General features: G+C 49.3%; 1 protein-coding gene across 16 annotated transcripts in view; it reads right to left on the reverse strand.

Moving 5' to 3' along the window:
- Positions 1-12,586, reverse strand: part of PGPEP1 (pyroglutamyl-peptidase I) — a 34,004-nt gene extending 21,418 nt beyond the window's left edge. For 2 of the 16 annotated variants that reach the window (XM_072721211.1, XM_072721196.1), the window contains exons 1-2: positions 11,332-11,446; positions 8,597-8,649 (exon numbers count right to left, since the gene is read on the reverse strand). In XM_072721211.1, the coding sequence (XP_072577312.1) occupies positions 8,597-8,649; positions 11,332-11,365 (87 nt within the window). In that variant the 5' untranslated portion in view covers positions 11,366-11,446. Of the gene's footprint in view, positions 1-6,015; positions 6,148-8,596; positions 8,832-11,331; positions 11,462-11,632; positions 11,811-12,241 lie in introns of those variants that run through there. The other 14 variants (XM_072721202.1, XM_072721200.1, XM_072721205.1 and 11 more) reach the window with 14 other exon arrangements.
- Positions 12,587-15,145: the final 2,559 nt, after the last annotated feature.

The raw sequence follows: 15,145 nt of genomic DNA on the forward strand, positions 1-15,145 counted from the left end.
AAATGCAAAAGCTTTCTTTTTGGAGAAGCAATTCTGAATTCTTTTCTCTTTGTTCTTGAATTGAACCAAGTGAGGGAGCAGAGGATCATGGGAGCAGAGTTCTCACCGGCCCCCCCCCCCCCCACCTCCCCTGCTGTCAAAGGAGGAAGCCCTGAGGCTGGAAATAAAAAAACATCAAAGTAAACCAGGTCTTGCTGGATTAGAATTGAAGATATCTGTGTAAACTCCTGGGTTCTGACACAGGAATGCGTACAGGTAAGGGTGTGTATGTGTGTGTGCGTGAGTGGATGTTTCCACCTCTACCCGCTGACAGAGCTCAGAAGTAAAGACAACACCAGGAGCAGTGGTGTCACCCAGCTCCCAGCTCCTGGTTTTTAAATGTTATTATTGAAGACAAGAATGAAGTCTTTTTGTCAAAATTGCTGAGTTCAAGACTGGAGCAGGGAAAATACATGGGTGAAAATACGTGGAGTCCCCATATGATCATCAGTTCCCCTCCAAGGTGCATGTATACCTAAGAGAAATGAAAATCTACACTGACACAAAAAATTTTACATAAATGCCCATAGCAGCATTATTCATGACAACTAGAAGGTGGAAATAACCCCAATATCCATCAATAAATGAATGGCTGGCCAAAATGTGGTATGTCCATACAGTGGAATGTTACTCAACCATGAAAAGGAAGGAAGCCCTGACACATACACTACATCTTGGATGAAGCTTGAAAACATGATTCTGAATGAAAGAAGCCAGACATAAAAGGCCATATGTTGTATAATTCCATATAAAATGTCCAGAACTGACAAATCCATAGAGACAGAGACTAAACTAGTCGTTATCAGGCACTGGGGAAAAGGAGGAATGGGGAGTGACAGTTAATGAATGACATGGGGTTTCTATCTGGAGTGATGAGAATGTTCTGGAATTAGATTAGTGGGGATGGTTGTACAATTCTGTGATTATACTAAAAAAAAAAAATCCCACAAAATTATATATTTCAAAAGGGTGGATTTGGGGATCCCTGGGTGGCTCAATGGTTTAGCGCCTGCCTTCAACTCAGGGTGTGATCCTGGAGTCCCAGGATCGAGTTCTGCATCAGGCTCTCTGCATGGAGCCTGCTTCTCCCTCTGCCTGTGTCTCTGCCTCTCTGTGTCTCTCATGAATAAATAAATTAAAATCTTTTTTTAAAGGTGGATTTTATGGTACATAATTATTTCAATAGAGTTATATCTTGGGCTTTTGTTTTTGTTTTCTTTTTTTTTTCTTAAGGACATGAAGCACCTGACATCCAACACTCAAGTAGAAATCAGAAAAGAAAAAAGAAAGGGGTGCCCCAATAAATGCAGTGAAAGGCCCTGGATGGGATCGTGGAACAGAAAAAGGACATTAGTGAGATAATCCATGAAACCTGAATAAAGCCTCGAGTTTAGTTATAGTAACAGCTCAGTGTCTGGTTCTTCATTTTGAGAGATGTAGTAGTTACTTAAGATGTTAACACTAGGGGAAATCCAGTGAGGCATACATAAAATCTCCATATTCTCTTTGTAAGCTTTCTAAATTCATAAATTAATTTCTAAAATGATTCTGAAATAGCATTTATTTACAAACAGTGAGCCTGGAACCAAAAAAGAAAGATGTGCTCAGAGGACGATGGGGACATGGAAAAGGGACACAGGAGCCAGCCTGAAGGGGCTGCCATAAGCCAAGTCTGGGATAATTTGAACATCAAAACAGAGAGAGTAAGCAACTGTCATATATTGAGGACAGTAAGTATCCATGAGTCCACACGGATACAAATAGACTCCTAAAAGTAGAAGGCCATAAAAAGTGTCAAAGGAAAGATGAAATTAGAAACCCACCATTTGGTAACCATCAACTAAAATGTAACTGATTCAGGCAAGACTCACCAGGGGATGCTAAAAGAAGGGGGTGGAAGTCTAAAGAAGTATTTATCTGATACAAAGTATGGCCTATAGGATACTTTTTAATTACAAAGGGTAAGAGAGTAATGTAGGAGAGAAGCCCACTAGATCTCATCTTTAGCAAGTCACCAAGGTCAATCAAAATCTTGTGCCTCCTGATACAACGCACCAAGAAGGACACAACATCACTTCTATGGGATTCCTGCCAAAACCAACACCCTCACTGCAATCATGAGGAAACATCAAACCAACCACCCTGAAGGACACTCTACAAGGAAGTGAGTGAACCCCAGCAAAGGTCATGATGTTTGACACAAAGAAAGACTGAGGAACTTTCCAGATGACAGGGGATTAAAGACATGAAACAACTGAACACAACATATGCTAGAATTTTCTTTTGCTAGAAAGGACATTAATAAGGTGATTGGCAAAATCTGAATAAGGGCTGTAGATTTTAGAATTGTATCTATGTTAAATGAGTCTGATTTTTTTTTTTTTAAATGAAGTCTGATTTTAATCATTGTGCTGAGGCTGTGTTTTAGGAAATACACAATGAATTATTTAGGGACCAAAAGGGGTATCATGTCTGCAATCGACTTTTAAGTGACCCAGAACAGGGGTGCCTGGCTGGCTCAGTGGGTGGAGCATGTGGCCCTTGATCTCAGGGTGGTGAGTTCGAACCCCACGTTGGGTGTAGAGATTGCTTAAATAAATACATGTTAATAAATAAATAAATGACTCAGAACAGGGAAATTCCTCAAAAAAAAACTGAACAATGGAATTATAATATGATCCAGCAATTCCATTTCTGCATGTATATTCACAAGAATTTAAAGCAGGCTCTTGGGATCCCTGGGTGGCGCAGCGGTTTGGCGCCTGCCTTTGGCCCAGGGCGCGATCCTGGAGACCCGGGATCGAATCCCACGTCAGGCTCCCGGTGCATGGAGCCTGCTTCTCCCTCTGTCTGTGTCTCTGCCTCTCTCTCTCTCTCTCTGTGACTATCATAAAAAATAAAAAAATAAAAAAATAAAAAAAGCAGGCTCTTAAAGAAATATTTGTACACTAGTGTTTGCAGCAGTGTTAGACACTATAGCAAATGTACAGAAGTCACTCAGGTGTCTATCAGTGGACAAATGGATGAGGAAAATGTGGTGTATCCATAATATGGAATATTATTCAGTCTTAAAAAGGAAAGAAATTCTATCCCAGGCTACAACATATATGAACTATGAGGACACTATGCTGAGTGAAATCAGCCAGTCATGGGGTACCTGGGTAGCTCAGTGGTTGAGCATCTGCCTTTGGCTCAGGGCATGATCCCAGGGTCCTGGGATCGAGTTTTGCATCAGGATTCCCTCAGGGAGCCTGCTTCTCCCTCTGCCTGTGTCTCTGCCTCTCTCTGTGTGTCTCTCATGAAGAAATAAATGTTTTTTTAAAAATGAAATCAGCAGTCACAATAGGACAAATACCATAGAGTTCCACTTCTATGAGGCCCATCGAGTTGGCAAACTCAATACAGACAGAAAACAGAATGGAGGGGCTAGAGCTGAGGGAGGGTGATAGGGAGTTAGTGTTTAATGGGGACCTAGGGCAGCCCGGGTGGCTCAGCGACTTAGCGCTGCCTTCAGCCCGGGGCGTGATCCTGGAGACCCAGGATTGATTCCCACGTTGGGCTCCCTGCATGGAGCCTGTTTCTCCCTCTGCCTGTATCTCTACCTCTCTCTCTCTCTCTCTCTCCTCTCTGTGTATTCTCATGAATAAATAAATAAAATCTTAAAAAAAAAATAATGGGGACCTAGTTTCAGTTGGGGAAGATGGAAAAGTTCTGGAGAGGGATGGTGGTGATGGTCACATGATAATGTGAATGTACAAAATGCTGCCGAACTGTACACTTGAAAACGATTAAGATGGCAAATTTTATGTTATATGTACATTTTACCACAATAAAATAAAATTATTTACAAGTCATTTTTTTGCATAATACGTATCTAGCTACCTTATTTATTTATTTATTTATTTATTTATTTATTTATTACTTATTTATCTTAGCTACCTAATTTATCCTTAGAGAAAGAGCAAATGTAATACAAGGTTAACATCTGGGAGAGGCTCCCTGGGTGGCTCAGTGGTTTAGGGCGGCCTCTCTCTCTCTCTCTGTCTCTCATGAATAAATAAAGTCTTAAAAAATCTGGGGAAATCTAGGTAGGAAAGGATGTCTCTGCCCTATGCTTATAACATGTCAAAATTTTTATTTAATTGCAATGAGAATAAAGACAGTTGCTTCTTCTTCCCCCAGGGCTGGGAGATGTCTCCAGCCAAAGCTTTACCTCAGCAGGAGGAAAATAATCTTGTCTATCTTTATATCCTCTCACCAGGACCCCCCTCTTTCTTACCCTCCTCCCTCACTCCTTGAATTCCCCACTTTTATTTTCCTGTGGCCCTGGCAGTCCTTTCTGACAAGAGAAAATATGTTGAAAGGCCAGGAATTAAAAGAATCCATCTCCCAGGCTTAAACTGGGGACTAAAAGGATCATCTTTACTTGTTTGGTTCCAGCTGGGGAGTTGTCCTCCAGTTGAGCCTGTTGTCCACGGGGCATGTGTACTTGGTGAACTACCTCCATGGGCAGGGGGAAAAAGTATGCTAACTTGATTAGTGACCAACCCAAGAAACCTTCTCTGGGCACAGTAACCCCCCCCCCCCATAATCCCCCTGGTGGTCACTATGACATGGGATGTGCCAAGGCTGGATGCCTGGCTTGAGACCACAAACTCTCCCATGGATCCTCTCTGCCCGGCAGAATGGTCACTACGTGCTGAGCAGCCTCACTCGCCTAGAGCAACTCAAGGGTTATCTCCACTGGGTGATGTTTCTTGAGCATTACTGGGATGGCCACACGCCCACAGTGGTTCTCAGTAGTAGGAAATGAGCTGACATCACTAGAAAGCCACAGAGTGAGTCACTTTCTTTTTTCAACTTTTTTTTTTTTTTTTTTAAGTAAGCTCCACATCTAATGCAGGGCTCAAACTCACAACTCTGAGATTAAGAGTTGCAAGCCCTATTGACTAGGCCAGCCAGGTGCCCTGTGAGTCACCTTCTTGTTCTAACCTTTGTTCCTCATATCCTCTGGGTCCTCACCTACCCTGCCCCCACCACCTGTGGGAAGAAAATCTAAAATAAGAAAACTGTCACCGAAAATATACCACCACCACCACCCCCAACCTACCCTACCCCCTCACCCCTGGCCCACAGCATCCCCACAGTGAGGCATCCACATGAGTGCCAAAGACCTTGAGAGGAGCATCCCTGTTGTTTCATTATTAAGGAGCAAACTCCAAAGCCCCCTAATGCCAATGTCAGTGGGAGGAGGGGGTGAGTAGGGAAGAGAGCCAAGTGCCACTCCCACCACCAACTCAGGCCAAGCAAAAGCAGCTGGCACACAGGGGACACAGAGGCTGTGCCACCCTGTTCATTTGCAACTTGAGACCAGCCAAAAGTCATGTAAGATGACTGAGGCCAGGACAGCAACTGCCTCCAGGGCAGTGTGGGGAATGCTGGGGGAGGGGGAGCCAAATGGGAGGGAACATTCTAGGTTGATGGAAAGGTTCACTATCTTAATTGAAGCATCGGTGACATCGGTATAAATACTGTTCCCCGAAGTGGTAGGGGTACTGAAGATCTGTACGTGTCACTTTATGTAAATTATTCCCCAATTTTAGAGAAGGCAGTGAAGGGGAAGGAGCAAGCTATATGGTTCATCCAAAGTTATTAGAAGTGGGTGGTTTGTCATCTAGCTAAATTCTTGCCTCTGAACACTTTCTGTTCCAACAGAGCTGGCCCATTCTCCCAGGGGAGGAGGGGAGTGGCAGCAAACCCAAGTCCCCCAACACTGCAGCGACCGCAGCCGCCAAGCACACACCGTGAAAAGAACAGGGCTCACGCGCCCCAGACCCCAGACGGCGCATTGTCTACACCCCAGTCTACCTGACAAGACCCCGCCGAGAGGCCGCATCTGACCGATTCCCTTGACCCCTCAACAAAGACCCCCTTTGTTCCCTGGTTAATATCCTTAGCAGGTCTGTCTAGACTCACTGTGGCAGTAATTGTCCCGTGATGTCACTAGGACCTGTGACCCAGCTCCTCCTCGCTGCGCTTGGGCAGAGAACACTCCAGACGGCCCCAAGCCAAGGGGGTCCCGGCCCTTGACACCCACTTGAGCCTCCTAGGAAGAGAGAGACCTGCAGCCAGTGTCCCACATCCACCACCCTAGACCTGGGGGAGACAAGATGCTCCAAAAATGCAGCCTGTGGGAGGTGCTTAGGGGCAGGACCATGCTGGGGAATGATCAGACCTGGGGGTAGGGAGGGGTATGCCTCTGTCCTCAGCACTCCCACCTCCCCAGTGTGGCTGGTAGGAAACGGTTCACTCTTCCACTAGAGCACAAGTTCATCCAAGGTGGGAAGAAGTAGTCATATGAGAGAGAGGGACAGAGGAGATGGGGGGAACAGAGACAGAGGGAACAGGGACAGAGATAGTGACAGAGACAGAGAAAGAAGTGGAGACCTGATGGGAGAGAGACCCACAGAAAGGCCTAATGTAACTGAGAAAGAGACACACAAGGGGAGAGTGACAGATGGAGAAAGACATGGAGACATAAGGGGAGAGAGGGAGAGACCAAAGGCAGGCTGAGAGAGACCTCTCGAGAGGCAGGTAGAGAAGGGGTGAGACAAGAGAAGTTAGCTGGTCTCTGAGGCAGGAGGAGTTCCTTCTACGGATGACAGCTTCAGAAAAATCCGTGGGGACAGGAAGTTAACTGTGGCCCACTATGGGTTACAAAACTCCCATCTTCAGCCTGAAGTGACCAACATGAACTGCCACCCACAACTCATGTCTGGGTCACACCAAGAACACTCCGAGCCATATTTTCTTGAGGGATAGAATGAACCCATCCAATGGGACACCTTTACCTGCACAAATCTGTTTTATCCAGGACAACTAAAACATACCAGGGGCAGCTCCCAGCCACCCCACAGGTGGATCCCGCAGACACTGTGCTGCCGGAAGGCACCAGACCCAAGTGTAACTCCACTGACGACAAGTTCTAGAACAGGCCACACCCAAGGGGGCGGGGGGGGGGGGGGGATCAGCAGAGAGATTCACACCTGAGGGAAAATAGCTATGAGGGGCCACAAAGAGCTTCTGTGATGAGAAAGGGGCTGGGAGTGTTCTAGATCTTGATCCAGACACAGGTGACATGGAGGTGCACAGGCATAAATTTTTGTGGGGCTACACTGATGCACTCACTCAGAGTGTGTATGTGCAACTCCAGCTTTTTGTTTTTGTTTTAAAGGGAAACAGTCACATCTGGGAAGGTTGGCGTCTTTTTATCGGTGGCATGGTAGAGAATCCTCTCTTCTTGTTTCATAAGCTTGAGGAAGAAAATTTGAAAGTCTTCCAGAGGCGAGGTCTGGCAAGATGGGCGACCAAAATATAAGGGGCATTTCCCCTCTGGCAGCAGGATGAAAAGCTGCCATCCTCCACCATCCACGTCCCAAAGCTCAGAGGGATTTCCAAAGATTGTTTAATTGATTTTTCTCCTATTTAGATGCAGATCATAGTGTCTGGGGCCCAGGAATTCAGACACACGGCTTTGTGTCCACTCAGCCCCGTGAAGGCTCCTGTCTGAAACTCGCACAAAGCCAGACACACAACGTCTTCAGAAACACGCTGTTTCCTTTTTGTCTGGGGCTCCAGGGAGCGGGTGCAACGAGCAGAGCCTCGGACACGCTCCCATCTGCAGGGTCCTGGGGACCCCGTCCTTCTGTCCCGCTCACAAAGTGGGGTGAATTTTTTTAAAGGGAAGTAGCCAAGATTTTGAGGTCTATACTAGGCATGATATAAAAGGTGAGGGGGCCCCAACCTAGGGGTTGACACACTGAGGTTTCAACTTGGATTTTTCTCCAAATTCAGGGCTCTGGAGTGAAAAGCAGGGGATGCTTTAAATCAAGCAGCTAATGGGCTAGGATTAACATGAGTTTGGCTCCAGTCTCTGCAGATCTGATTTATATAAGGAGAAAACGTTTCTCTCTTTCTCTCTCCCCATTGTTCCCGTCTGTCTCTCCCAAATGCCCCATCTGACAAAGAAAGTGGAAGGCCTGCAGGCTGACAACCTGCTCAGGACAGTGGAAAAGACACCCCCCTACACACAATACGCAGCCTTCTCCTCCCCCAGCTGCTTGGAAGTAAAAGTGAAGGTCATTATATCCTCTCTACAAGGTTAATACACCTCTCAACATCCCTGCCTAGTCACCCTTAAACGTGGCTGGGGCTTGAGGCACTTTTAAGTCAGTGCCACTCCAGTTTCCTGGCTATGTGACCTCAGATAACCCTCTCTGGGCCTCAGTTGCCTAATCAGTAAATTGGGCACAAGAATAAGCACACCCAACCACACAAAGGTTATGGGGGGAGTTCAGAATGCTTGGTGCAGAGCAAGCCAACGAGTGTAAGTTATAGTGGTTACCATTTGGAAAAATGTGTATATCAGACTTAAACGTTTTGCAGGAAGCTTCAAGGGAGACGTTCTCTTCATAAATTCCTTCCTCTCTTTGGTGCCATATATTTCCAGGGGGACCCCAGCCCTGAGCCTGATTCCTACCCTTCAGATCTGAGTTACCTGGACTGCAATCCAGCTGGCGTTCACGGTATGTTCCCCAAAAGGGCCAAACCCTGAAAAAAAAAAAAAAAAAAACAACAACAACAACAGTAAAAGCAGCATATCACCACCCAGTGACCTTCTCTAGCCTGCCCAGGATCAGGCCACTGCCTCTACCTGGCAGAACAGAACAGGGAACTTTGGGAAGAGCCACCATCTGGGACAATGTCAGGGGCCTGATCCTGCATTCTGGGGTGCACCCAGGGCCCTTCAGAGCACCCCCCCACCGCCCTGCTCTTAACTGCTTTTAACTGTCCTTTCTCCCCCCTCCATTATTTTAAAGATTTTTAAATTTATTCAAGAGAGACAGAGAAAGGAGGTAGAGACATAGGCAGAGGGAGAAGCAGGCTCCATATAGGGAGCCTGACATGGGACTGGATCCCAGATGCTGGGATCACGCCCTGAGCCAAAGGCAGATGCTCAGCCACCCAGGCATCCTGGAGCCTGGCTATTTAAAGAAAGAACACTTAAGACTGATTCTGAATGAAAAAGGATATTGGAGAAGGGGTTTCTGAAGGAGACTTCTTGAGATTTTTTTAAAAGATTTTATTTATGTATTCATGATCATGAGAGACACACAGAGAGAGAGAGAGAGAGGCAGAGACACAGGCAGAGGGAGAAGCAGGCTCCATGAGGAGAGCCCGATGCAGGACTCGATCCCAGGACCCTGGGTTCCCACCTGAGCCAAAGGCAGATGCTCAACCACTGGGCCACCCAGGCATCACTTAACTGTCCTTTCTTGTCTCCACCTTCACCTGACCCTCGTGCCCAGCAATGAGCCAGTGGCCTGCTTTTGCCCCAGAAAGGGCTGGCCTTTTCCCTTCTCAATTTTCTCCACTATCCCTGAGCCCCATCTATAATTATTTTATCACTGTCTTGGTATAGGGCCTCTGTGCCCTGTGAATCACCACAAAGTGAAGAATGGCCCTTATGGGATACATGTGGGTGTCTCCCAGGCCAGGCTGTCCAGACACCATCCTGCCACCCTCCACCCCACTTGTTCAAACTCCAGGCTCCACTTAGCAAACCAAGAGAGTGGCCTGAGGATGTGCTAAGTGTTCCGCATGCACTGTGGCATTTGGCCTCACTGAACCCCCTTCCAGGCAAGGCTGTTTCCTGGGCCCCTTTTATAAGAGTGGCGCTCAGGGCACAGACAGGTGAAAACAGTTGCCCAGGGTCACATAGCAAGTAGCCAGAAGAGCTGGGATTTGAAACTAGACCCATGGGAGTCCACAGCTCTTCTATTCTAAACACCCTGTCACCCTGCCTAGAAATGAACATCTGGCAAAAGAGGCTGCCCTGGAAGTATGGGTCACTCCAGCTGGACTGAGGGTCCCATATGGTGTCATGGCTCTGGGAGGGATGCTGTGTCCTGGAACAGCAGCCTCCCCACTCTCTTAGAGGAGGCAGGACCCCTCCACCCTCTCTCCTCTCTCTCTTTTTTTTTAAGATTTTATTTATTTATTCATAGACACACACACACAGAGAGGCAGAGACACAGGGAGAGGGGGAAGCAGGCTCCATGCAGGGAGCCCGATGTGGGACTTGATCCCGGGTCTCCAGGATCACACCCCAGGCTGCAGGCGGCACCAAACCGCTGCGCCACCAGGGCTGCCCCCCTCTCTCCTCTCTTGCATAGACTAAGTATGAGTCCCAGCTCGGGCACCTCCAAACAGGGTGACCTCTGTAAGCCTCAGTTTCCCCTCTGCAAAACAGAGATGGTACAGGTAATGAATCCATGCAAGAAAATGCCCAGTCCAGTGGCTGCCTGCACAGTCCAGTACTAGAAGAACAAATACCAGATACAGGGGGGTGGAGGTGGGGGGAGCAACCCTCCCCCAGTTACACACACCTGTGAGCGCCTTCCTCCATCTTCCTGGATCAGCCTCACCCTCCCGGGGCCACAAAACACTTGTGTGAATCTTAGCTGGATCTCCCACTCTGACCCGTCCAGACAGTGGGTCAAAATGACCCCCCAACCAGAGGCCGGGCGGAAGTTGACGCCCACGTGGCCCTGAGGCGGAGTCTTCTCAAGGAAGAACAGTTAGTTTCAGGGAGTTGGTGACAGTGGGGACGGGCTCACCCATAAACAACCCCGGGAGAAACGACTTTGACCCACACGGTCCTGGGGACGGACGACAGGGAGAGCGGCCGGCCACCCAGGGTTCCCCGACCTCCTCTTGCTCTTGCCTCGGGAGAACAGCCCCCCATTAGCACAGGGCTGGGGAGCAGTGGCTGGCAGAAGGTTCATCTGTCACTGGGGCACTTCCTGCCCGCAAATCGGCTTTGTCCCCTGGGGCAGTGGGTGGGGACAGGCCCGACCTCGGGAGGGGCAGGAAGGAGAAGTCCAGTCCAGTCCCTGGCCGGTCAGACGGAACAGACAGGTGCCCAGAGGACCACTGCGCTCACCCGCGGGAAGGACGGACGCCAGAGGGGCCCGCTCCGCGCGGGGCGCTTGACCGGACCCGCACACCCCAGCCTGCCGCGGCCCCTGACAGCAGGACCACAAGGGCCCCCCCTTCCGCACTGCCTACGTGTTGCGCGGACTGAGCCGGGAGATGACATCTTCCAAACCTGGGACGACTTCTAGCATCTGCCCCTCCCGCACCACCCGCCCCTGCTAACCCCGCGGGCCCTGGAGCCGCCCAACCCGCCCCTGCCCGCGGCCACTGTCAGCGCGCCTGCCTTCAGCGTACCCGTCACCACCACCGCCTTCCTGGGCTGCTCCATGGCGGGATCGGGCTGCGCCTCTGACGCGCTCCTGGCCCGACTGGCGAGTCGGCCGCAGCCGCCGCCGCCCGGCCCCGCGCCGCCCCGCCCCCGCCCCCGGCCCCGCCCCCGTCAGCGAGGCCCCGCCCCGGCCCCGCCCCCAGCAGGGCCGCTCGGCGTGCGCGCCCCCGGGCCCGAGACGCAGCGTGCGCGCCCCCCGCCCCGCCCCGCCCCGCCCCTGAGTCCGGCCGCCCGGTTCCGCGCCTCTGCCAAGCTCAGTTTCCCCACCTGGAAGATGGGTCCGGCTCGTCCTGTACGCTGTGGCCGCCTGAACTCACTGAGTCAGGCGCTGCGGCGAGCAGGTTGTTTACGCCCGCGGGCTGCCCGCTCCTGGGAGTTCTTGGCTCCCTCCCCCGCCACCTCCCTGTGAGACCGCGTCATTCACTCCGTTTTGCGGAGGAAGAACCTGAGGAGACGTGGTTGGTTAGGCCGCTGGACTAGAGCCTCCTGGAGTCAGAGAAGAGGCGTGCATGTGGGCCGGGAGGTTGAGAGGAGAACGGGATAAGGTGAAAACCCAGCAGCACAGTAAAGTGGTGCCCAAGGTCCTCTGCAGGCTCTCAGGTTGCAAAGGAGGCTGATGTGGCTCCACAGACCTCGGCCTCCCCTCTCTCCATCTCCGCAACACTCAATCCACTTCTAGCCCCAACAGCCCTTCAACAGCTTAGCAGAGTCCCACCCCAGGGCCTTTGCACTTGCTGTTCCTTATCCGCAAACCCAGCTGCTTCTCTTTCTTCAGGAGTCAGCTGAACGTCGCCTCTTTCTAGGGGTTCTACTTACCCTCCCTGGCTGAGATCCTCCATCCCAGCCCTCACTCTCTGAGCAGGTCCATCTCCTTACCTTGCTTCATCCTCTGTGTAGCAGTGATCACACTTGATTATAGACACTGCTTTTCTGGTTTGTTTCCCATTTCTTCTGACATAGGGATTAGGACTTCTAGGACAAGGATGAGTCTCCATTATAGCAGTGTCTGTGTACCCAATATGTGCCTGACATACAGTAGGTCACCCACTAATGTTGAATTTCTCCAAAAACAGCCAGAAAAATAAAGCTGAGTTTCTGACCACATCATCAGAAAAACAGGACTAGACCTTGGACTTGGGTCTCTGACATATCATTCCAAGCAACCTTGGTCTGAGATTAGCTAGAGTACTGATGACTCAAGAACCATCTGCCTCTGACCCTGGCCTCGGAATACCCAGGGCAGAGTTCATTGGACTGGCCTGGAGCCCTGGTTTACAAGCACAGACCAGAGGTCACATACTCAGTGGCTATTTTGGTCTCTGGCAGCTTCAGGTAGAATTCAGAAAATCTGAGAGCCGGCCTAAACCAGCTGTGGGGGCAAAATCCAAGCCAAGTGGGAGAAGAGAATGGACAAAAACCTCACCAAGGATCACGTTTCATAACTCCAACATGTAATAAGTATCTGCCCGCATTGCTAGAAGCCAGCGTTGTGGAGGGAGAGAAGCTACATCATTTTCCTTCACCCTATTGTACAAGAGGGAGGAAACATATATAACATCCAGAGTTGGTGGGCAGCCCAGGTGGCTCAGCGGTTTAGTGCCGCCTTTAGCCCAGGGCCTAATCCTGGAGACTTGGGATCGAGTCCCACGTCAGGCTCCCTGCATGGAGCCTGCTTCTCTCTCTGCCTGTGTCTCTGCCTCTCTCTCTCTCTCTGTGTGTCTCTCATGAATAAATAAATAAAATCTTTAAAAAAAAACATCCAGAGTTGGTGCTGATGGGGAGAAACTGAGTCACACACTACTGCTGAGACTGGACAGGAGAAACGCTCAGATACACTGGTAGCCCAAGCCACACTTGGGCCCCGTCTGAGCATGTCACTGGTGTTTTCCTTCTTAACCTCACAAAACCCTTTTGAGGGAAGATTGTTCTTATCCCACTTTTCTTTTTTTAATTTTTTTATTTATTTATGATAGTCAGAGAGAGAGAGGCAGAGACACAGGCAGAGAGAGAAGCAGGCTCCATGCACTGGGAGCCCGACGTGGGACTCGATCCCAGGTCTCCAGGATAGCTCCCTGGGCCAAAGGCAGGCGCCAAACTGCTGCGCCACCCAGGGATCCCTTATCCCACTTTTCAAGTATGGAAACTGAGGCCCAGAGCAGCTCAGTCACTTGTCCCAGGGTCACATATGGGAGAGACAGGGATTTGGAGCAGAAGTACGTAGGCCTGTCCTTAGGGAGAACAAACAGCCCCCAAAATATCCTGGCTGACACTTGCAAGGTCTGTGCTCAAGGATTTGCTTTGCAACAGTGGTGGGATAGATGAAAGGGCAGGGAGAAACAGAGAGAACTTAAAAAAAAAAAAAAAGTAAGATTAGGGGGTGCCTGGGTGACTCAGTCAATTAAGCAGCCACTCTTGATTTTGGCTCAGGTCATGATCTCATGGGCCTGGGATCGAGCCCCATTTAGGGCTCCAAACTCAGTGGGGAGTCTGCTTGAGGATTCTCTCTCCCTCTACCCCTCCCTCTGCTCACAGGCGTGTGTTCACTCTGTCTCTTTCTCAAATAAACCAATAAATCTTTTTTTTAAGATTTTATTTATTTATTCATAGAGACGCAGAGAGAGAGGCAGAGACACAAGCAGAGGGAGAAGCAGGCTCCATGCAGGGAGCCCGACGTGGGACTCGATCCAGGGTCTCCAGGATCATGCCCTGGGCTGCAGGCGGTGCTAAACCGCTGCGCCACCGGGGCTGCCCTAAATCAATAAATCTTAATAAAAAAAAAAAAAAAAAAAAAAGCAAGATGGTGACTTGGAAAGCCAAGTGCAATAAAGTACTGCTGCCACCTGGAAAAGCTTGGCAGTTCCTCAAGAAGTTAAACATAGTTACCAGAGAACCAGCAATTCCACTCCTAGGTATAGACCTGAAATAATTGCAAATAGGTCTTCAAACAAATGCTTGTACGTGAATGTTCATGACAACACCATACAATTGCCAAAAGGTCAGTACGAACAAACGTCCATCAACGGATGAATGGGGAAAGAAAATTGGTCTACCCAGGCAATGGATTATTACCCAGCCATAAAAAGGGAGTTCTGATACATGCATGGATGAACCTTGAAAACATCATGCCTAGTGAAGGAAGCCAGCTACAAAAGGCCACAGAGTGTAGGATTCCACCTATAGGAGATCTCCAGAACAGGGAAGTCCATAGAGATAGAATGGTTGCCAGGGGCTGGGGGAGGGGGCAGGGAGACTGCTCATGGGGGTGGGGTTTGCTTTTGGGTGATGAAAATGTTCCAGAACGACATAAAGGTGATGGTTGCACAACATGGTAAATGTATATAATGCCAATGAATTATACACTTTAAAGTAGTTTAAGTGATAAGTTTTACATTATGTTCATTTTATCATAAAAAAGGAAGGAAGGAAGGAAGGAAGGAAGGAAGGAAGGAAGGAAGGAAGGAAGGAAGGAAGGAAGGAAGGAAGAAAAGAAAAAGAGGGACACCTGGGTGGCTCCGCGGTTGAGTGTCTGCCTTTGGCTCACGGCGTGATCCTGGAGTCCCAGGATCCAGTCCCACATCAGGTTCCCTGCATGGAGCCTCCTTCTCCCTCTGCCTGTGTCTTTGCCTCTCTTTCTGTCTCTCTCATGAATAAATAAATAAAATCTTTAAAAAAAAAAAAAAAAGAAAGAAAGAAAACATTTTGAGCATTCCCAGATACCCCCAAGAATAAGCTCTCTCAGGCTTCTCTGGTACCTGAAGACACATCCCATTCGTGGATGCA

The sequence above is a fragment of the Vulpes vulpes genome, chromosome 9 (assembly GCF_048418805.1).
Source record: "Vulpes vulpes isolate BD-2025 chromosome 9, VulVul3, whole genome shotgun sequence".
NCBI lineage: Eukaryota > Metazoa > Chordata > Mammalia > Carnivora > Canidae > Vulpes > Vulpes vulpes.